The following is a 23,898-nucleotide window of genomic DNA, read 5'->3' on the forward strand; positions in this document are numbered from 1 at the left end:
TTTAAGACCACTTATAGCAGAAAATGAGGTTTTCCTTCATAGACTTTAAAAAGTATATATAGGCAGTTATTGAAATAAAGTAGGCCTAAATCTGTGTCATTTATAATAAAGAAGTCCTGATCATTCAAAAATAAAATCATTATAAAGCAAAACATGTGTCATTTTTGTGTCTTGATCCATGCCAGATATTATGTTAGGAAAGGTGCTGATGAATCCTTAAGTTTCTTTTCTCTTTTGAGGAAAGAAAGAAAGATAAAGATAGATAGATAGAGAGAGAGAGAGAGAGAGAGAGAGAGAGAAAGCTAAAAAGCTTATGATGAAACAGAAGGGGGTGGAGAGGGTGGAACAAAAGACAAAAATGTGTACATAAGGAAATGAAAGACATCGGAATTAATAAGAATAATTATATATATATGTTGAAGGTTTTTTTATGAAGATAATTTTTTTTAGTATTACAACATACCTGAAACTGTGGTCTGATGATATTATGAAAATATAGAAAAACGGATAATGAGCCATGCACTGACGTATTGCATGGTGTGTCTGTGTTTGGGAGGGAGGAAAGGGGGGGGGGCTTGGGGTTAGTGCTAAAAAAAAGTTCCACGCTCCCTCCCCCTTCCCCTTAAAAATGAACAGAAATGGAAACGAAAAGGAAAGGAGATATACGTTAAACTAATTTTTTTAAAGAAGAAGATAAAATAAAGGAAAAGAGAGAAAGAAAGAAAAAGAAAAAAAGTTTATAAGCCTTTATTTAATCATTTTAATCACTGCCACTTACTTTCGTAACGATTCTATTGGTCAAGGGTAAGCCGACACTTTTTTTTTTTATTTGGAGTCCAAAAAAAAAATCGCAACGACTCAGCCGGCCGAAAAGTCGCTCAGTGGGGGGGGGGGGGGGGGGGGGGGGGGGTATACCGACCCTTTTTTTTGTGGAGTCCAAAAAAAATCGCAACTACTCAACCGGCCGAAAAGTCGCTCAGTGGGGGGGGGGGGGGGGGGGGTCTCGAAATTTGAAAATTTGACATTTTGTTTCGTTGGGGGGGGGGGGGGATAAGGTCACCTTTTTTAGGTCAGCCATTGGCATAAAAAAACAACTTAAAAGGGGGGGGTTCACGAAATACATACACAAAACATACACTTACAACAACAAAAAACCAAGGGAGGGGGGTTAATCCCAACCCCCCCCCCCCCCCCCCCCTGCGTACGCGCCTGACTTCTATTAGTAACTTGATTGTATTTTCCGAGCATTTATTCTACAAACAAGCAAACAAGCCTTATGCATTATCAGGAAAATTCTTTCAAAACTGAGGGAAGTATACAATACTATTTGGTTGGAGGGGCGGCAATTCCGAGGAATTCTGAAAATGGGCAAAAGGACATTTTTCTACAGTTCTGTAATTTGAAAATGGCCCAAAGCCCCCAAACATGTGGAGCAATTATGTGCAAAGACTCAATGCGGTATATGATATATCAAATACATTGGATTGGGGGAGAGATGTCTCGGCACTGCACTTGACTGGTATTTTCAAATCGCCCTCTACGGGCAAATTAGTAGATGCATGGAAACAAATTCTCGGTTGTGAAATTCCAAGCCAGCAAATTCTACACACCTGACAAATCGCGTCCCGTATCTATGAAAAGGCTGGTTACCAACAGGAACTTCGAGCGTCATCTTACTCTATCTCGTCAATATTTCTACCTGGGTTTTGATATCGGTATGAGGTGACATTCAAGGAGAACATAATGGGAGAAGAATTTATAAAGAAAACCCAGGATTCTCTGGGGAAAATCATTAAAAAACCGCCGATGACGGAGAAGCTGCTGAAGAAACCACCATTCAGATTTCTACACGACGTCTTTACAGAGGTAAACAACATGCAGGTTGCCATTCAAATCAATGCACTTATATTTAATGCAGATGTTAGAAATCTGAAAAGATTAGACCTGAGTTTAGACTATTAATATATTTGTATTCAATTTATTACCTTTAATGCTATATTCTTTGTATTCCATGTGAAATGAGTGTGTCAATCATGTTTTAACTTTATTTTATTGCTTGCCATGAAAATTGCCTGTCATTGATTCTCATGAGACATGACACTGAAGTGCATGGCAAGATTGAATGATCAGGGACAGGTGCCCCTTTCTCGAAACCGTCATTCTTGACTAAATCAGCGGTAATATAAGCAGTAAACTTTTGTCTGCTACGCGTTTCGCCCTTTTTGCCATGTTCAAGGACATCATTCTGAGCTGAGTAGGTCTAGACTAGTAAAGTATGGATAATTGATCGTAGATTTCTATATTGACACCTCTGACCAGTGTCGTATCTCTGTCAAAAAAATTTGGCGCTTGTTCACAACTGTGACCATTTGGACCTTTGACTCCAGCGTGGAGATACCTATAACACAACAACAACAAAATTTAAATTTTACACAATTGATCAAATAACGATCATGATTTAAAAGTCGTTATCTTTCTTGCTTGCCTCGGCCTCGTGTCAATTTTCTTATCTTTTTTGGAGTATTTTTCCTAAACACAAAGATACACTTTCTCACAGGTTTCACGGCGAACCACTGCAAAATACAATTGATACTGACAATAGGCCGGGGGTGCGTGAAGTTAGCGACTGTAATCTCAGACCCTCATTAAATTCATGCAAGTAATTAACATTATGAATTGATGATGATCATTACGGTCGCTTACTTCGCGCACGGCCTACTGTCGGTAAGCACTGGTTTTGTGCAACTTGCATCTTTTCAGCACTGACATTTGTGTTGTAAATCACTTTGATATAAACTTGTTTTACAGATCATACGAACGACGGGTTTCATGAAGGGTCTTCTTTCAGAGGCAGAAATGGATTCTCAGAATGTCAAGGTACTGTAGGTTCAATGGATTTCCCCTTTAGAAAACTTCCTAGGTGATATCATCTACTAGGGTGTCTGAACGATTTTTCAATTTTCAATTTGGGATCGTTTTTCACCATTTTTGTTTGATATTTGAATAAAAAAATGTTATCAGAATAATACATTTCAAATTTCAAGTCTCACCGATGTTTCTATCAAAAGTTACAGCCCCTCCAAAACGCTGGTATATTCATATCATTTTGGTCAAAATCGACGAAAAAGACGTCCACGCAGAGTGATGTTGTTTTGCTAAATTTAGCCAAACAGCTGTATCGCGCGATATGCAAGCGTATGCATATCGTACGCATGCTGCTAAGCCAATCCGCGACTTGCAGCTTGAGCTACGCTGTCTCCGCGACATGTGCGATTGACTAGTATGGTTGGCGTTCGTCGCACAATAAACCCGGAAGTGAATGCACGTTATAGTCAATGGCAATATCGCGGAGACAACGCACGTTGTCTCCGCGATATTGCCATTGACTATAACGTGTATTCACTTCCGGGTTTATCGAGGGAATTGCCAACCATAATTTCAATCACTATAATGTGTAATTGAATTTGGGGTTTCGTTCGTGCGCGGAGATGTTACGCGATGTAACCATGGTTTGGACTGAGCGGAGCGCACGCCTCCTAATTAGCTGATCCACCAAATAGCGAGAAGGATATTTTTAAACTGTTATCAGTTGTGATCCCTGGGGGCTAGCGAAAATATAATCACATAGAATTGTTCCTTAGGACTGGGACTACTTATCGGTCTGGGCGTCATATCTCAAAAGTGACAAACCTCAGAGTTAGCCAGGACACAATGTTTAAATTGCTGTTTTGACCAAGATATTTTTAGAATTTCGGGGGCTACGCCCCTTGGGAAATATTGGAATTCACCTGCTCTTTCATATGACACCTCATTCATTGATTATCACCTTCAGGATCACAACTGATAAAGGTTTGAATCTCGATTTGAAAAAAAAAAATTGACCTTTTTTGCATGGTCGCGCAATGCACGTAGGCTGCATAGGGATGCGTGTAATCTCTATGGGAAGAATTTTAGCACACAACATCGGGTGCGCGATCAGACACCCTACATCTACCTGTACACACATATCGAATGTGAATCAGTAATACAAATGTTAATAGCTTCATTTAATTGTATTGTGTACATTGTAAATGTCCATCCCATGGGCTGCTCAAGGTAACTACAATGGATTAATAATATTAATAATAATATTTCGCTCTTATATAGCGCTTAATACATCTAGGATGTCTCTATTAAAGCGCTTCACAGATATACCCCAGTCATTGGATTCAATACTTGCCCGCACACACTGTATGTACAATATCAGCTCCCTGGGGAGCATTTCAGTCCGGCTATATATCAGTCAACTCGATATAAATTAGCATTCATCTAACATTTCAAATTTAGTTTTTATAAAAAAGTTCTTTAAATTCTTCAGAGAGAAAAAAAAATGGTAGAAATTCCTTTTAGTGTCGGAGCGTATCAAATTGCTTTCCTTTTAATGCGCATGTACTATTCTGTATTAAATGTATATCATATATAAAATTGAGAAAGCAACCCAAAGTATGTAAACATATCAGTAGACAGTGAAAAAATTCATAGATAGCTTTTAAGTAAAAGAAGTGAATTTTACAGCAGCAATTAACTCATATATGTACAGTATATCCTTCATTTTAACAATTATGCCATGCAATGTTCTATTCACAGGATAAAGATGCCAAAATTGCCCTGTTACAAAAAGTCGTAGATGTTGTTGGTAAGTCGTTATATATTTTTTCCATTTTCATTGACTATTTATAAGTAATTCTTGGGAATAAAGTGAATAGTACAATCCTACAATTTTTATTTGAACTTTATTAAGAGGAGAAAATGTTTGTTTCCATGTATTGTCAGTGCTGTGAATGGTCCAATTGATAAATAAGACATTCTCCGAGTTGAGAAGGTTCCTACCCACTACATGTACAGAACAGGCTTGATGCAGACCCAGTGTCAGAATGGATAAGAGTGTTTCAAACAAACCCAGAGATGTGCATAACTGCCTTTTTGTTAATAGTATTTTTAGTAATATTCATTGAGACTTCACTTGGCATTGTTCATGTATAGAGGGGAAAAGAAAATGTCTGTGGAGTAAGTAATGCCTATTTTGTCGATTACAACTGCTTGTAACATGAAGCGCAGTAAAATATTTTACAAGAATCATTCTAAATTTATTGAAATGTGAACTATCCTTGTTAATGAAAATAAGTGCTAAAAATTATAAGATGTATGAAGACAAAATGGTTATTAGTTATCTAAAAGTATATTTCAAATGCTTTTTTCTTGCATATCTATCTAGCCAGATGATAATATTTGTATCGATTTCGCATCTCGGCCCATTATAGGCTAAATCCCACTTTTGTAAATTATATACAGTGTATGTAAGAATACAGATGCTCTGAACATTTCTGTGATGCTGATTGTTGTATTCTAGCAATGGTGACTGGTAAAGCCTTGTCAGTAAAACCGTCCAAGATTGTGGCTGGGCATGAACCAGACAAGACAAATGAACTCCTTCAAGCATTAGCAATAGCCCTATCCAAGAAGGTGAGTAATATCTGTATTAAAATACAGATAATTTGAAGAAAGATGTATTGAAATACATCTTTCTTCAAATTATCTGATAGTATTGTAAAATAGCCAACCAATGAAGCATGTGTTATGAACCTCTGTTAGATTGCTGGTTAGGGAGCTCATGCATTGCCAGACATTTTCACTCAAAAATCAGTCAGAAATTATAGATTAGTTGTGGAAAACTGCACATATGATAAACATAGTATGGTATACAATGAAAGACCATGTTCAACAACTTTCATTTTAATTAATTTTTGTGCAGGCCTTAATGATGGAAAAGTAATCTTTTCCCTGATTTTATGTCCCCTTACATGTCTAGTGATAGGCCCTCAGAGAAGATGTGGATCTAATACCATCAGTTATTTATGAGGGCTGTATGATCATTTGAGTCATTTGAGACTTATAAATCATGATAAATTGTGCTGTATTCTTTAAAATCACTTTTAATGTAAAAATACGGATTTCAGGGGGTTTTGGGACAAGATGAGCTCAAGTGATATCTTAATTTTCTTAATTACATAACAAGATTATAGAATAAGCAGGAATATTCCTTTTTTTCCCATGTTGGTTACTCTAAACTTTCCCACAAATAAAATTAATTTGTCTGTTTTTTCTTGTGGTCATGTTAGATGGATAGTTCAGAATCAGTCAAGAAAGTACTCAACGGAGAGAAAGGCAGTTCGGGGAAGCCTCCAAGACCAAAGAAAGATGATGACAAGAAAAACAGAGACACAAGTGCAGATAAGAGAAATAAAGAGAACAAGGATAAGGTAAGACTGCTCTGAGCGCCTCCATTAATCCACAAGCATAAATATTTTAAATTTTATGTTGTTAAAAATATGTCACAAGAAACATGTACATGTATATACATGTATCTCATAAAACCATTACATTTTCATATTTTTACACATAATAGTTATGCTATTCTTGTAACTTTGCATTTCCTGACATAGGATTTAAACTTATGCCCCCATTTCTGGTATCCAAGATGTCTACTTGTAATTATGTGATCATTATATAGTCGGAGGTGTCCATTTTTGTTAATCTGTTTGTATTTTTCTGGTCCTAACCACTGATCAAAATTAATAATCCAGAATTAATTTCTGTCAATCAAATGCATTTCTATCGCCCCAAATTAGCTTTAATAAAATTGATATTTTTGTTTTGTTTTTTGGGTTATTCCATTCCTGAATACAGGAAAAGAAAAGCAGCTCAGACAATCGTGAACGAAGTGGTAGCAGAGACAGGCTGAAGACGGAAGATAAGAAGAGCAGGGATCGCAGTAAAGATCGAGAAAGAAGCAGCAAAGATAGAGAGAAGAGCAAGGATAGAGAGAGGAGTAAAGACCGGGAAAAGGACAAGTCTAAAGACAAGGAAGAGAAGAGCAGATCGAAAGATAAGGAGAGGGAGGAACGGAAAGAGAAGGATAAAAAAGAGAAGGAAAAGGAAGAGCGAGACAAGGAAAGGAGAGAAAGAAGGGTGAGTATACTGGTTTGAATGATTATGGAACTTTGGAGACCTAAGAGAATTCAATCATGACCAGTAGTATTATATTCATTTAGCTGCAAGTCTTTGGGCCAAGACCAAGTACATAAAAAACATGAGATTAAGACCACTCCTGTACTTCTTTGACTTGTAGCATCTAGGAAAGTGCTATATACAACATAAAAAATTGATCCAAATAGAGTACCGAAGCTGTGACTTCATAAAAATCTATTTTTAGAATTTCTCAATTTTTACTTCGTTTTCCGAATCAAAAATAATGTTCAAATATCAAAAAACAAATGAATAAGTTTGGAAAATGAAGTAAAATTGAGAAATTCTAAAAATAGTTTTTTTGATGACATCACACTTCACCACTCTATATGTACTTATGCATCTTCTTTTAACACTATATCTTTCACTCTCTGTCTCTGTCTCTCTCTTTGTCTCTACCTACCTACTCTATCTTCCTTTTCTATCTCTCTCTTTCTCTCCCCCCCCCCCTCTCTCTCTCTCTCTCTCTCTCTTGCCTCTTCGGCATTCCTCATGAACGATTCCTCATAAATTGATTTTCTAATTCATTCCTATCCCTCACAGAAAAGAAAAGATGAGGAGGCAAAGCAAGCGCAGAATGAGGAGGAAGAGGTGAGTACTGACCATACAAACGTACTAATGATAAATGTGATATTTATACCCCATACCCCTTTATACCTCATGTTATGTCAAACCAAATGTTTCCCTATAAATTGAATGTCTGTCCAAGACATCTCAGTAGATTGTATGTGCTTTCCTTTAGAAGAAGTAATAAATATGTGGTGTTGTGCTTCTTTGATATTTTTTTTTTTTTTTTTTTTTTTTTTTAAAAGATGCAGTAGTTAATTTCTAAATGCCACTCATCTAAAACCAGTGTATTTCAAGTAGACTTGCCAATAGTACTGTGCATGATTCCTGCTTTGACTGCTTTTAAATGCAATTCATTTGAGAAAGGCGTTGCAAGCCATACAAAGTGATACATATACCGTTTATAGAAATATGTGTGAATGACTCATCTCTTGGATTTCTGTTTGCATGCTTATCCATCTTCTCTCCTTCTCTTTTTAATATTGCCAACCCTTTTCTTGCATGATCTATAGAGTGATGAATCAGAGGTAAAACTGTTGTGTATTATAAAATGCACTTATCCACTAATGTGTGCTGTATTAACCCACTATATACACATCTTTCAGAGTGTGTCCATACGACCCCCCCCCCCCCCCCCCCCCCCCCCCACCACCATCTATTTAAAGATGTAAAAAATCAACTTTGTTATAGTTTAATTACGGTAGTTTTCCAAATTGCCAAAATGATACATTGATAGACATTTGTCTGTACCAAATTGTTTTCCTCTTTTCAATCACAAAGTCAGTCCAGAAAGAGAAAATTTAAAGCATAAATTATTTTGTCACTCACTGAGATTCACAAATTTTACAATGAAGTAAACTCTAATTGAATCAGAATGAACCTTGTATGGACACATGCTATAAACACTGAAGAGCCATCTTTTGGGCTGTTCAAATGGATGGCTATGTCATTAGAGCTGTTTCATTATGCACATCTGCTTTTATATAATTTGGAATGAACTTAATGGGGGATGTTGGCTTAGTAGTGCAGAACGGGACCCAGAAGTGATAGCAAAGAAGAGTAGATCATAATTGAGAAAACCCAGAAATGAAGATTTCACAGTTGTATTTTCTCTTTAAAATGTTTAGTATACCTTAGATTTATACATTTAGATTAATATTAGCACTTCCATCACTTTAGAGAAACAAATACATACATGTACAGGTATGTCTAGTTTTTGTGTAATCGTCATCATTGTGGTATTAGTAGAAAAAGACAAAATTTACCAGTAGATTATTTTATGTATTTATTGTTTGGTAACATTAATCAAATCAAAACAAATCAAATCATTTATTTCCAAATTACAACATCAATTAAAAACAATATGTAAAAAACAGTCAATGGGCAATAAAAACATTATAAAACTATGACATTTCAATCAAACGATTAACAAGGGTGGAAAAACAAGGATAGAGCACACATTTATACTAAGACCCCGTTCTCACTCACTTTAAAAGTGGTCTTAGTTAGACCGCTCCAGAGGAACGGGTCTTGAGGAACGGTTTGCGAGCGTTCACACTCCGAGCAGTTTTTATGGTTCAAACCGCTCCACGAGTCAAAGTGGTCTTGTTGCTATGGCAGCTCAGGTAGGCGGGTCAATTTTTTCGCGCGTGGAATCCAAACCCTATGTCACCTGATGTCCCGTTCGCGACGCGTCCCGTATACATATATATATGTGTAGTGCCTGCCCAATCGCTCATCGGGCGGAACGTCACTTCCATTCAAAGTACGCTTTCCGTTCACATTGCACGTTAGAGCGCTCGGGAGCGCTCCTTATAAGACCCGCTCCTCAAGACCACCTCGGAAGGTGGACTTCTGGAGCGGTCCAGAAGTCCGCTTCCTGGACCACTTTGAGCGTTCTCACTCACCTAAGAACCGCTCCTGAGGAGCGGGTCTTAGTTAGAGCGCTCCAGAGCGCTCCAACGAAGTGAGTGAGAATGGGGTCTAAGATACTTTTAACAGGGATTTTGGTATATAATTGTTATTACTTGTGTTGCTGTATGGATAATGTCAATGGTATTAAAAAGTGTGCAGTGCCCCCTTCCCCTTCCTTCCCTGTGCCTTCCCTGTGCCTTCCCTGTGCCTTCCCTGTGCCTTCTACATGCACCCCTTGCCTCCCTTGTTGCTCATTATCATTTGAAGTGCTAATTAGTTTCCAACTGATTGGTCAATTAGTTCATTGATAATGGAAAACATGTCCTTGCCTGATTGTCCAGAGACTATGTGGTACACTTCTTATTATCCATCATTGTATCTTGTTATTATTTGAGTTTCATTCTTAATTACACACCCGGGAATCATCTTTCATCTCCCAACATTTCTTCATGTTCCTTAATGGCTACAATTGTCTTCATTTGTGTTTGTGATGATTCATTTTGGTGCTCCCACTAAGCATAATTTGCTTGTATTATAATAATAGAGATTTATAACTAGTGTCAAACAGATTTAAGGTTATTCACTACATGAGCAAACCTTAGAAATATATCCTGACACATTTTGTCCTCTGCGTTTCCTCATGATTATTAACATCATATTGCAGTGCAGGTAGTACTACTTAAAGGGTAATCATGATATCTACGGTAACACAGAAACATACTCTGCTAGTACCGAAAATCACTGAACACTTGGTTTATTTTGTGTTCAGCAAGTTGCACATGATGGTTATTGTTTGCTATGTGCACATGTTTGAAAGGAATTTTGTGTGTAATAAAGTGACATTTCAGATGTGATATTTTTTTCCCATGCACGTCACATTTAAATATTTTGAAAGCAGGTTGACTGAAAATTCTATGTGAACAGTTAATAATATTTCATAGTACCAAATAAATTGGCATTATTTTATACACTACTTTCTTTTTGGTTCATATACTCTTCCCCCTTTAAAAAAAATAGTTTGCTAGTCTATCTCGCAGGCTGAAAAAAGATACAGTCCATTTTATTGAGGACTTTGAAGTCAGTCTAATTAACTTTCGTGAAATGTCATTAGAAATTGGTGTAAAGTCTATTCAAAGGATTTGTGATATGATTACAAATATGATATGTCTACCATTAACATGTTCTGCAACACTCAGGTGTAGTTATTTTATAAAGGAAAAGTCAGCATGAAATCATGGAAATAGTATTATGAGAGATTCTTCAAGAAGGAGGAAACACTTTATTTATTTCATTCATTATTGTGTGTGATTATGGGCTAAGTCAAAGTTCTTGTATCAAAGCAGTATGACATTTCTTCCTTTACCTTCTCCGTTTCCTTTCTACAAATCTAGCAGGACTTAAGACCACCAGCACCCGAGGTATTCAGCTTGTTGTTGTAGTTGTTTTGAAAATAAAATCACTAATACCTAATAAACTTAAAATAAAATACATTTAACATCATTAATATGTCACCCATTCTTGAAGAAAATCATCAAGCACATTTTGGGTGCACTAACAACCATTAGTGTTTATGCTGAACCAAGCATTATTCATATTTTAAATGTACAGTTTTTCAAACTAATGAGTTCTCTCTAAAATAGGAAATGTGGAAATAATGCTTGTATTAAACCGTCTTCACCCTGACATAACATGCACTAGTAAATGAGAAAGCTATTGATGATGTGGTTAACTTTATAATTAGCACACATGGTTTCAACATTCACCTAGTAGTCATTGAATAAGATTAACTCAATTGATCCAGTTATGCAAATTAGTCGTGAAATTAGTCATGAAATTTAACATTCAAAAATGAAAATTATGCATTTCATGTTTATGACGAGATGATTGCATGTAAAATAAAGAAATGATATTACAGTTTTGGATATTTTAGCTATGTGCTCAATGCATTAATTGCAGTGTTTCACCAAGATAAATAGATGCTCAGTATCTGCAATTTTACATTATTTTGCTCACATGGTAGACTTCATTAAAAAAGAAAGATAAGATTATCTAAATAATTTCTTTATCTGCATTCACAAAATTCATGTACACTAGTATATCTGGATGGTAAGTAGCATTTTGAAGAGAAGGTGTGTTATTGCAGAATCCTTGCTATTTAATTTTGGAGGCTTTTCATGATGTGGATTGTCTTTATCTTTTGGCTCTTGATATGACATACAATGTCTATCAACTTGATGCAATCTTATCCCATTTAAAAAGAATCAGATTGTTTTGTTTAATGGGAGAAATGTGAAAGAGTGCCTCCAATATTAATATTGTTTGACTCTGTAAGAATATATTAAACTTTCCACTGATGAGTTGTTTTTGATATGTTGGATTTCCGAGCATATAGTTTAGGGATTCGACACCAGCTTTTTAGAATACATTTAGTCAGAATGAGGAAATATCATATACATGTACAATATATGTACTATGCAGACTTTAAAACCTGAAGTTTCATTAAATTAAGTGGTAAATTGAAGAGGATTATTATTAGGAACCTCCCACCAAATGAAGACAAAAAAATGGAAACTAGTTTTCAACGATTTTTTGAATGATTAATTCCAGATATTTATTTTCTAGACTAAAACAAATATTTGTATGAATTTCAAAATAAATTTGACCATCTTATCTGTTGATATGAGATCAGCCTCCTCTGCGGCGATATGAAAACAGTGCTAGATTTTTAAGTTTTGGATCCTATAACTGCAAAATTTCACATACGATATCTGAAAGATATATTTCAAACACTAGCCAAGTTTCATGGCATTTTGCACAAGTCTGCAAAAAAGGACTTTGTACCTTTAACCACAAATATGAAAGGTACTCGTCATCATTCCACATCCATGTTGTGAATTACCCGGTACACTTCACCTGGTGAGGATTTGTTGGATACAATATCCAATTTAAAGTCCATCACACTAACACATTTTCTTGTTTAACCTGAAGGGCCTTCAATTAAGAGCCAATTTACACTTTCATTAGTTTTATTGTTGATCATAATGTTGAAGAGATTGTTTTGTTGTTGTTGTCACTGAACAGTGAATTGATGTTGAAGTAGAGTTCTGGGAAATTTCTTTTCAACATAAACTTGCATGTTTGAGTTTTTGGAATAAACAGCTGACTCAATGCATAATCTTAGACTAAATGAAAAACAACAGAACGCTTTGAACTTTCTACTACTAGTAACATATAGTGTTGTTGTTTTTATTTTGTTTTGCTTTTTTGGGGTCAAATAACATATAACCCTTCATTTTGCTGATAAATTAACATCAAATGTGAAATTATGTTTCCAAAGAATAATTTTTATATTTGGAAATTCTGTTTTCATATTAATTTTACCCATGTTACTGTTGTGGGGCAAATGAATATAAGGCTTAAAATCATTAACATTTTCTACACAAGCATGTATGGTTGTACTGGTTGTAGTCAAGGATACACAACAACTTATAATTTTTTCCCTATTACCAATTCCTTGTCATATCTGCACATAGCAAGAGTCTAAATTTAATGATGAATAATTGCCATTCATAATTATTTCCATGTCATTTGAATTATTGAGTGGTTTGAGCCATTTTAAAAACAAACAAAAACAATATACTATTGTGATTTCCCGGCACTTTCCTACCCGATGGTTTGAAAACTTTTGAAAGATATTTTGTGTGTGTTGAAAATCGAGAATTACATGTTTTGCTCTTTGAATATGGACTGTGAATCTTGATTGAAGTACATGTTAATAGCTGTACAAAAACATAATATTACATAGTACACTACAACGTGTATGTGATTTTGGATTAAGATGATAAAGATTACATATATGTCAGATGAAGATGAACTAATTCTTTTAATATCAAGGATTATGTTTTTTGTTTTGTTTTTGTTAATCTGTTATTGTCAGGAGTTTGCTGTGACTGCTGTACTATTGGTGGATGAGATGTCTTAATTGACCCATTGATTATAACTTGATCTTAGTTTAACACGTACACTTTCCATAATAAGATGTCTCTGGCTGTAGTACTCAATGTGTTAAAAGGTCTTGTACTGATCAGTAAAGGGTCTTTGACCGCAGGATGTTCATATCATTTGTTGAGTGGCAGAGGGGCATTAAATCAGGATAAATTCTTGTGTTAAAAGTTAACACTCATCAATTAGCTCTAGCAAACTATGTTGTGTTGCCTTACATTATACTACACTTGAATGTGCTTATGAAACATGATCTTGGTTCTTTAAGACCATCTTGGGCTGACGATGTTAAAGATTGTTTCTGTTCATTGTCTACAGGGTGAAGATGTTGGAGGTAGTAACCGCATCCCTCGGCCTTCATCAGCCAAGGGTAGCAGGAGAAGACCTACTAAAGACGGTGATGGTAAGTCCAGCATAATCCCATCAACTTTTGTGAAATATCCTGTTTAAAAAAAATGTTATTTTAAAATATTCAATAAATCTTTACCAATAAGTTCTAATTAAGCAAAGCAAAAGGGCTTACTTCGAATCAACGGGTCATTGCGCCGGATCGGGTAGTCGCGTTACTCAGCCTTTTGTGAAAATATGCCTCTTTATTCGTGACATTTCGGGAGGGGGGATGTTTGTGAAATAAACCCCTCTCATCTACAAGTGGTCTGGTCCAATTTACCGGACACTTTGTGAAACCCTCCTTGCAAATCTATGAAAGGTCGTGTAACTCGACCACCCTACTGGACCCGATGACCCGATGATTTGAAGTAAGCCCAGCAAAGGTACTCCTTATCATTACAAGTGTTAAAGTAGTGGAGGTATTGTTTTGGTAACACTAACAATATATTGGGCAATAATTTTCAATTGAAGTAGATCATTTATTTGTGGTTCTGTGGAATGACTTGATACTATCAGTGGGTATTTGTCTGGGAGTAAGTAATCCTGTTGGTCATTGTTTCAGAGGGATCACCTAGAGGGTCATTGTCCTAATATGAATCTATGATATTTAGATTAATGCCGTGGTGAAGATATTTTTTTTTCAAGGAAAAAAAAAGGATCGTATAAATTCACTGTTTCCTGAACCCTAGAAAAAGATTTAGTTTTTCTTGGAGGAATCATGTATTAGTAGATTATTTCTTCATTTCCATCATTATTTTTATTATATGAGTAAATGGGCTCCCATTCAGTTGTTACCCTTACCGCAGCGAAGATAGCTGCTGTTTGTTGTTCACAAGCCCAAAATAACAGCATTGAAGAGTTTGCACTTTATGTATATTTAATATGAATGCAAGCATGCACAATGCAGCCAAATTTCACATTATTTACGTGGGGGAAAAGGTACAAGTATTCCCCACTTGATGAGATATAAATGTAGTTCAATATCTCCCTTCATTTTGCACATGTACATGTATACATTGTGCAGATATTCCAAAATATTTATTCAATATTAAACAAATTCCTACCATACAAATACATGACATCATATTTACAGCATGTTGTAACTCACAATTGTCTGTGCATATATACTAACACATGAATTAATACATTACGTCCCTTGATTTGACTATTGTATGTATTTCTGTTATGATTTTATGTACAACAGATTCTGATGGAGAGGGAGGTATGACTATTCAAAATAATTCTTGTTTTTTGGTTTATCTTCTAGTAGACAGACATCCATCTTTTTGAGCTAACAGTCATAGATTTTGCGACAATTTCTAAAACTCCTTCTATTTCACTCATTGCGTTTTGTAATTTGTTTTGTGTTCAGTTTTCTGCAGCATCTATAATAAATCTTTGAAGCTTAATGAAATACAGATTTATGTCATGAATCCAATATAATGTTCTGTGAAACGAGGAACGTTGGCTTGCCTTATACACTTGAAACTTTTGCAAATTTTTGCAAGTGGGTCAAACTTTGAGATTGCCCAGAGCTTTATGATACAAAGTTATTAAATCACAGCTGACAAATAAGTTTCTTCCAGAAGTTCTTCTAACAAATATTACCAGTGTAAAAAATTCCTGTCACAGAGTTGATGGTTTTACAGTAGTACATAGATAGACATCCACCACTCTTGAGCTAATATTTGTTTTTCATTTGAGATGTTTCTCTGTCTGTCATCATGTGTGTAATTAATATTTCTTTAGTTTTCTTTAGCTTTCTTACATTGATCTTTTTTCACGTTATATTGCAATTTATTTCTACTTTTGGTGACCAAAAGCAGATTCGCAATCACTAACACTTGTTTCAGATTCTGTAATTGTTCTTTGAATATACACAAGACATTGCCAATGTGTTTTTTTGAAGAAAATATTTAAAAGTCTATGAAAAGTGCCTAAAATTACTTTCTTGGTTCCAGTTGAACTGAACAGTTAATGCATGTTTTCAAATAATATTAATTGTTTCACATTAATATTGTTCAAGAAAATTTGGAAGACTAGATGTTTGACAATGGAGTATGTTTCTCCTGGTAAAATAGGGCAGTGGCGGATCCAGGGGGGGGCCAGGGGGCCCGGGCCCCCCCCCTTGAGAAAAAAATCATGTAAAATCACACGATTTTTTACCTTTTTGGGGGGTTGGGCCCCCCCCCCCCTGGCGCTCAAGGGGGGGTGCAAATTTAAAAATTTTCAAGGACCAAAAAAAAAAAAAAATGTGCTCACTACCCCTCTCTACCTCCTCTCTCTCTCTTTTTCTCTCTCTCTCTCTCTCTCTCTCTATATATATATATATATCATGTTGAATCGTTTTTTCTTCTCTTTTTACAAACTGCACTGATCAATATTTCAGTATTGCATACCATGCTGACTCTGTTCTTCAAGAAAGACTGAATTCATGCAGGATCACTTAACCATATGATTTTCTAAATTTGTGTCATTAATTCACATGATATTTGTGTTTCCTGTTTGATAGTCACTACTGTTTGATAACTTGTATATCACACTCTTCACTATAAAATGCACCTGCCTTCTAGCAAGGCTGATTGTCTATCTGTATTGTATATGTGTTGCAAAAGCTATTCATAATATTAAAGGACTTCCTCTATTCAGTATGGATGAGACTGAGAGCCTTAAAGGTATTACAAAGTTTTGGTATGAATTTGGTTCAAAAGAACATATTGGGAGCATGTATGCGATTTTACATTATTCAATGATCGTTGTCGCGGTTGAAATTGAGTCTAAAGTGATGAAATTGTAAATAATAAACTCCTTATTTTGTATAGCACCCTCAAGACTGATATTACTTTAGCTCTAAAACAATGTTTCTTGACTACGATTGACCGATTTGCTATTCCTGTTTAGAAATTATTTATCTGGACCGCGTATTCTAAGATTTTCATACACCTTTTTAAAATTGATAATAATTTTTACTTGAAAATTTCCAAGTGGGGATTTTCAATACACTTGTTCTATCTAACCTTCTTTAAATGCAATGATACAAATCAAATCAATATTGAAAGTCAATGAACCTCTACTTTGTACTTGCTCTTATTAGATTTTCATTTGTTTCCAATCAGTATTATCATTGTATTGTTAGTAAACTATCATAATTAGGATTACCATTGTTCTACTCCACATGTGTTGTTCCTGTTGCTGATGTATATTGTTTAGATAACATATATAATAAATTCCGCCTTTGATTTGCTAATGTGCAAATTGGTATGTCCTATCTGTACAGCACAGTGACAATTTTGCTTAAAATTACATTCTATCAGGTAACAAAACTCAAAGGAATTTAATAGAATCTTTTTTTAATCTTGTTGATTTTAATGAATAAACTACCGGGTGAATTTTATATGGGTAAAATTTAGATTTTAAGAGAAATTGATTTATAACTTTAAAAAACAACAACACCAAGGTAACATGATATATATTTGAGATGACTAATCAAAAAATAGTAATAGGTTGGATGTGTTGCAATAAACACAACTTAAAGTAGAAGAAAGAAAACGGAATAATTTTTAAAAGATTTTACTATTACATATGGTACCGGTATTTCACTATCCCATTCAATTCTTGCAAGCCAATCTGTGAATCTAACCAGAACTCAAAGTGGCTGTATTGTCCATCTACATGTACATGCAGTTGTTCAGATTTTTCATGAATAGTAGGAGTATCAGTAGAAGTAATAGTATAGACTTTATTGTATATCTTTTATAGCACAAGGCTAATTTGCATCAAAGTCTGTTGCACAAAGTGAGAACAAAATTGGTAGAGGACAAAAGTCCTTTCATTCAATACCCAGCTTCAACAATATAGTGTCCAGAGGCAATTCACGTTAATTGCCTCTCTTAGGAGGGGGAGGGAATGGACCTGTGACCTTTGACATTGCCTTGCAATGCATTCATGCAGTGAACAGTGCCTATGAGGGGGTAGGAGTACACCCCAGAGAGTGGAGATGATGTACACTTGCATTAAGTGATGAGGGGGGGGGGGGTAATAATAACATTGTACAGCACAATAGAAGTATTCATGTAACGTGCTGTATAAATACAAAATTTATTACTAAGTGTATTATCATATATAATGTGTCATATTCAATATAGACAATATATTTAGCAATGAGCTGACAGACATTGACTAATATACTTATTTGTGCCACATCTCAGAACTTGATGGACGTCAGGAGAGTGCCAAACATCGGTCTAGGACCAGTAAGGAGAATGGCGAAGGTGGTCTCACTGCAGATGATGCACTACCCCCTCAGGTCGCTGCAAGGTTAGTATCAAACATATCTATGATTTTAAAAAAAACATCCCGATTTGAAGATGACCCCTTTCGTTTGTTGAAGATTGGTTCTATGTACTCAGTCATTCAGTTCAGTCATTCAATTCAGTCATTGAAGTTAGAGAAGCATCTTGTCTGCAATTACCTTATCTTTTTGAGGAGAGAGCAAATTAAATGGAATACAGTCTCATTTTACAAGTATAATTGAAGCAGTTGATAATTGACTTGTTATACCAGGGCCCCGTCTTACAAAGAGTTGATACCAATTGCAGCTTATTTGCGATTGATATCAATCGCAATTATGTACATAAGAGATAGGAGACTGCAAACTTGTGATTGATTTGGATCAGTCGTAAGTCTTTGTAAGACGGGGCCCAGGAGACCCTGTCTTACAAAGAGTTGATATCAATCACAACTTGCGCATAAGAGATATAGTAGATTGCAAACTTGTGATTGATGAGAGGACTTGTGATTGACTTGAATCTATTGCATGTCTTTGTAAGACGTGGCCCAGCCTCCGGATAGAACGTTTGAAAGTCTGTAATTATGAGCCCTATGTAAAAACTTCCAAAATGTGTCCAGGTAGCTTGTTAGTGTAGATCTCTTGTCATACGAATATAGAACATTATGATAATATTATATAATGTGTGATTACAGTCGTAGGATGGCCCGTCCCAGCAGTGCAAGACCTGCTCCACCAAGGCTCAAGAAACAAGATTCTACAGAAGATACTTCAAGGTGAGTTGTCTTCCATGTTTGATCCTCAAATCGTAGACCCTTGAGCAGAGTAGTGATGTTAGTGAGAACATGATATCTTCTGTATTGAATGATATTGTGCATACCCAGTGCTCAAGGTCTGTGTCCAACTTGTAGATGGGGAGTGTTTCACAAAGACTAAGATCGACTTTAAGTATGCTCTCACCAATATGATTTTTAGATAATGTTTTTTTCCTTTAAAAATGAATTATCAAAAAATTTAAATTTTGTAGATTTGTGACCATGATTTGTACGTCCCTTGAGAGACCAATGCCAGTTAACTGTGAGAGCAATCAGTAGCATGAATGGCCTGCCATATTTAGGTCTAACCAAATTGTAATATATCAGGGTTGTGTTGATCAAAGGAAAAGCGATTGTGACTTGTTCATGGTGTTAACAGTCTTAACAGGGCAACTATTAATTCACGATTGATTCACTATCTTTACCATGCAATGACAGGTTGCCACTACCGTGTGAGTCAAAAAAAAGTTTACACCTAGAAAATTGCTAATTATTTTTAAAATAATCTATGAACAGTACATTATTATACATCTTATGAAAGATTGTCTTATCCCAAATTATCTGGTACCATTTTTGTGTGGTATGTGTTCACGCTTGGATGAACAGGAGGCATTCTTTGGGAGAGTGCAAAAATTGACTTGCGCCAAAGACTTGAGCTTCAATACGTGTTTGTTTCTGTATATGTTATTGATAGGTTGTCGCTATTTTCATGGAATCTATTTCAAATATTGAGCTTTCAATAATACTTGTTTGTTTCTGTTATGGTACAGGATCGGGAGTGGCAAGCAGGTATCGAATGTGATCGTTGACAACGGTCATTCAGATGATGAAGATGATATCTTCGTAGTGGAGGATACTCAGCCATCTATGGAGGATGAACCTAGGGTAAGATCTCACTGCATTTCTCAAGTTATTCTAGAGGATTCATCAAATCAATTTAAATCAATTTAATTCAATTTAATTCAATTCAATTCAAGGGTTATTGAAAACATGTGTCGCAGCCCAATGACTGAATTGGTCATGTGTACAATTAAAACACTAATTGCATATTTCAAACAAAAAACACAGCTACAATTGGTTTGTCAATATTGAAATATATATAGTTAATATGGTAAGATTGCTTGGGCAACAAAAACAAAAAAACAGAAGATAACATAAATTCAGAAATACGGAGGAGAGAAACATGAAGAAAAGAAGTAAAAGTACATTAACTTGATAGGAGAAAAGTAGCACACTCTGATGTATTAGATGGATGGGATTAGGCTCTGCCCCCTCTTGCAACATTCATCATCTCTCAGAGCAGCCAATATTGGAGGAGTATCGGCTATTGATGACAGCAGCTATGTTATCTCTTTCATGTCATAGTGCATTATTGACAAAAAAAATACAATCCATTGATTAGATTGGCCTCTGGATATGCCCAAGAGTATTCAATTTACATGCTTTAGGCTTAGGTTTAAATCACTCTATGACTTTTAAAACTTTTAATCACTCAAGCTGCACCTTAATGTAGGACATTCATGCTATATATGCAGGTTCTATGGAAAGCATATATCACAACTACATCATAATGTGTTATGCTGTACACAAGTCGAATATTATTATTATCAAAGTTGTCTTAGAATACATTATTGACCTACTAATGATAACTAATCTCCTTAAAAATGGTTGATAACCTCTTTAATCCAGTCTGAATGTGATACGATTATCTTGTAGCCCCAAGCAAGCGATTCTATGGAGGACGATGGTGAGCATGGAGGCCTGGTCAAGAAGATCTTAGAAACCAAGAAAGAGCTGGAAGGATCACAAAATAAGGAAGATGTAAGTTAAATAATAATAATAATAAAAATGGTGCTTATACAGCACTTACCACCAAAGTCTCTAAGCGCTATAACAAACAAAATACAATGACAAACAATGACATATTAAACAAAACAACAACAAGAATTTAAATAAACCTATAAATTACAATACATATGAAATGTACATCAATGTGAACAGAGTAAGTTATCATCAAAAGCAATTTTGAATAAGTGTGTCTTCAGACAAGTTTTGAATTGGTTAACAGTCTGACAGTTTTTGACATTTAAAGGTAATTACCTTGTTTCGTTCTGTTAGGAGCATCATGATTTTATATTTATATTTTATTATGTAAAGGCAAAGTATGATACACAAATGTAAAGAAAGGTTCATTTATTTTGTTATGGAAAGGTGTGGAAGAAATATCTGAACCTTATCATCGGTTGGGTACATTTATTTTGTAAATTCAAAGTAATCCAAAATTACCATCTGGCAGGTGTAGGATATAAATAAAAACTGGCAACCTTCTCTTCTGATGGTATATAGGTTTTTTTATCATAGCTTGAAAGGAACGCTTTATCTGTAATGTAAGTTTTTTTCAGTGATATTACAGTCAAACCTGTTGAAGCGACCACCTGTCCGTTAAGACCATATTTTTTTATTTTCGTTGAAGATTGGTTTTTATTGGAACCTGTACTAAAGGAACCTGTACATATAAGTACCATTTTTCTTGTCTCCCTTGGGCGGTCTTTATATACAGGTTTCACTGTATAAGTATTCAAAAATTTTAATTGACAATTAAAATTTTTGTGAGGCATCTTAAATGTTTACATGACCCAAAGGTTTACTGGTGTACATGTTTTATGTTGATTGCAGGATAAGCCTGTTGTGTTGGATCCGGCCAGACGTAAAGAGCGTGAGCTAGTCCAGCGTGAAGTAGAGAAGCTACGTAGTGCCATCCAGACCTTGACACGTAGTGCCAACCCTCTGGGAAAGATCATGGACTATCTGCAGGAGGATGTAGATAGTATGCAGAAGGAACTGGAGATGTGGCAGAGGGAGAACAAGGAACACGGTCTGGCTATCAAACGGGAACAGGGGTAAGAGCCAGGCTTAATAAACCAGGGCAGCATTTCACGAAACAGTCATAAGTACATTGACATCCCGTTCAAATGCATTTATTAAGTTTAACACACGTTTCAATGGGATGTCGGTGAACTTGTACTTACGAAGGTTTCATAAAATGCTGACCAGCTTACTAATATATTCAAATTCATGGACGTTTCTTTTCTGGGGAACCTAGTGACGAGTTATTCCATTAACCTGTTATTAATGAATGAACTAAAATACTTGGAATCCGGGCTTCATACATACCTTGTTGCTATGTCAGATAAGCTTTCAGGTTGTCAAGAACAAAAAAAGTATGCACAAAATTTGAATATGCTAGTAAAATGGTCTATAAGATCATGTTTATAGAGAGAGATTTAGCAACTCCTAATTCAGCTAGAGATGTCATTGCCACAAATTTCCCTCTGCCAGTATGTTGGTATACACTTTCCTGATATTGACACTGTGTCGACGTTGTTGCTGAAATGGCATGGGATTGTAAAGAATGGAATCAAAATATCTTCCAGGAACTCTCAGATGATTGATATCAGTCAGTTTGTTGTTGAAGATTCTGCTGCAAGTAAACATGTCAGTTATGTATGATGTGTCATACAAACTAACTTCCCCACTTGACCAAAACTTATTGAAATGTACAGACATACAAGTAAACAATATTTTACTTACTTTATTGGGCAGGCAATGCACTTCTATTTAATAATTTCATGTCTACATTGTATATGAAATAAGTGATGGCTGTAAAGGGATGGTTTCCCTATGTGGACAAAAGCAAAATCGTGTTTTTGTAGATTCTATTAAATATTGTGTGATTTGCTTGTTTTTTGCAGGATTACGGACTCTGAGTTGGAACCTCTTCAGGCCCAGTTGGCCCAGCTAGACCAATCGATAGAGGACCAAGTAGACACCATCGCTGCAGTCAAAGCAAACATCCTTAGGAATGAGGAGAAGATAGGCAAGATGGTCAATAGTATAGCCTTTACAAGATGAGTCATTACAAGTAATTCCATCCTCTTCAATCAAGCTTTTTAAGTTTTAACCGTATAAATCTATGTGACTTAAAAATTCCTTATAATTCAAAAAGCCTCTTTTATATACGATACATGTGAAATTTATTGTTACTTAAATGATCACCTCTCACCGATAAAGGATGCAAAGTTTTTGACTGGGATGATGGAATATCGTTTTTCTGTCATTCCGTTTATACTGAATTAACTCGTTCCTCTAGATTGAATACAAAAACCACCTGGGTCCTATTTCATAACACTTGTTACCAATGACCAGTTACATTAACTTTTTTTTAAGCTAGCGAAATCCTTGCATTTGAACCAGGAAATGTTGAAATGGTGCGATGAGATAAATCACCTCGTAATAACTTTAAATAGTTTAATGATACCATAGAATGGACATCATGAATGCAGTAGCTTTAGAATTTGTTGATATAATTGTTGACACCTGTGAAAAGCTTTAAATGCCATGTTATTACGATATGTGTACGTCGGTATCTTCTGTAATATATTTCTCACATGACATTCCTTTTATATGTCTGTGAAAAAAATATATTACTGTATTTTAACACAATGAATATTTAAGTGAATATATGTTTTATTATGTTCAAAACATGAATATAAATGTTTCTATCAGCATTTGATAAGTTGATTTGAAACAGGAAAATGAGGTTTTTTTTTGTTGTTGTTGAATTGAGTGTCGCAATTAGCTGCCTTGCATTATAATATAGGGCAAAGTCTCCGTCCCAAGAACTGCCCAATACTTCTACTCTACTAGTCTGGTGATCGAAGTAGGCGAATAATTCAAATTCTTTTTAAAGACTTGGTTAAATTGTGTATTCACTGCAGATAGCAATGCATATTCTGAGCCAATTACCTATAGGTAAAGGAAAGGACTTGCTTTTTTTCTTCTTTTTTGTCTAAACAG

At 35.4% G+C, this 23,898-nt stretch overlaps 1 protein-coding gene across 8 annotated transcripts; it reads left to right on the top strand.

Annotated features, from left to right (window-relative positions):
• Nucleotides 1–1,590: 1,590 nt before the first annotated feature.
• Nucleotides 1,591–23,577, top strand: LOC590931 (TRAF3-interacting protein 1-like). Of its 8 annotated transcripts, none has more exons than XM_031000495.1 (17): nt 1,591–1,866; nt 2,809–2,877; nt 4,627–4,675; nt 5,390–5,502; nt 6,159–6,299; nt 6,727–7,008; nt 7,609–7,656; nt 8,145–8,159; nt 10,938–10,964; nt 13,867–13,951; nt 15,143–15,160; nt 18,147–18,255; nt 18,922–19,002; nt 19,812–19,926; nt 20,758–20,862; nt 21,718–21,941; nt 22,794–23,577. In XM_031000495.1, exons 1-17 carry the CDS (start codon nt 1,744–1,746, stop codon nt 22,951–22,953), a joined length of 1,764 nt encoding a protein of 587 aa, XP_030856355.1. In that variant the 5' UTR covers nt 1,591–1,743; the 3' UTR covers nt 22,954–23,577. The 8 variants fall into 8 exon arrangements, with proteins under 8 accessions (XP_030856355.1, XP_030856356.1, XP_030856358.1 ...); XM_031000496.1 differs by having other exon boundaries at nt 1,744–1,866; nt 10,941–10,964; XM_031000498.1 differs by lacking the exon at nt 15,143–15,160 and having other exon boundaries at nt 1,744–1,866.
• Nucleotides 23,578–23,898: the final 321 nt, after the last annotated feature.

Source organism: Strongylocentrotus purpuratus, unplaced genomic scaffold (genome assembly GCF_000002235.5).
Source record: "Strongylocentrotus purpuratus isolate Spur 01 unplaced genomic scaffold, Spur_5.0 spur5_scaffold_6, whole genome shotgun sequence".
NCBI lineage: Eukaryota > Metazoa > Echinodermata > Echinoidea > Camarodonta > Strongylocentrotidae > Strongylocentrotus > Strongylocentrotus purpuratus.

Bases quoted from the DNA above. Each gene is read 5' to 3' on its own strand.
- LOC590931 (XM_031000495.1), top strand. From the start codon at position 1,744: ATGGGAGAAGAATTTATAAAGAAAACCCAGGATTCTCTGGGGAAAATC. The intron at 1,867-2,808 runs GTAAACAACATG...CTTGTTTTACAG, and splicing joins TACACGACGTCTTTACAGAG to ATCATACGAACGACGGGTTT. The intron at 20,863-21,717 runs GTAAGTTAAATA...TGTTGATTGCAG, and splicing joins GATCACAAAATAAGGAAGAT to GATAAGCCTGTTGTGTTGGA.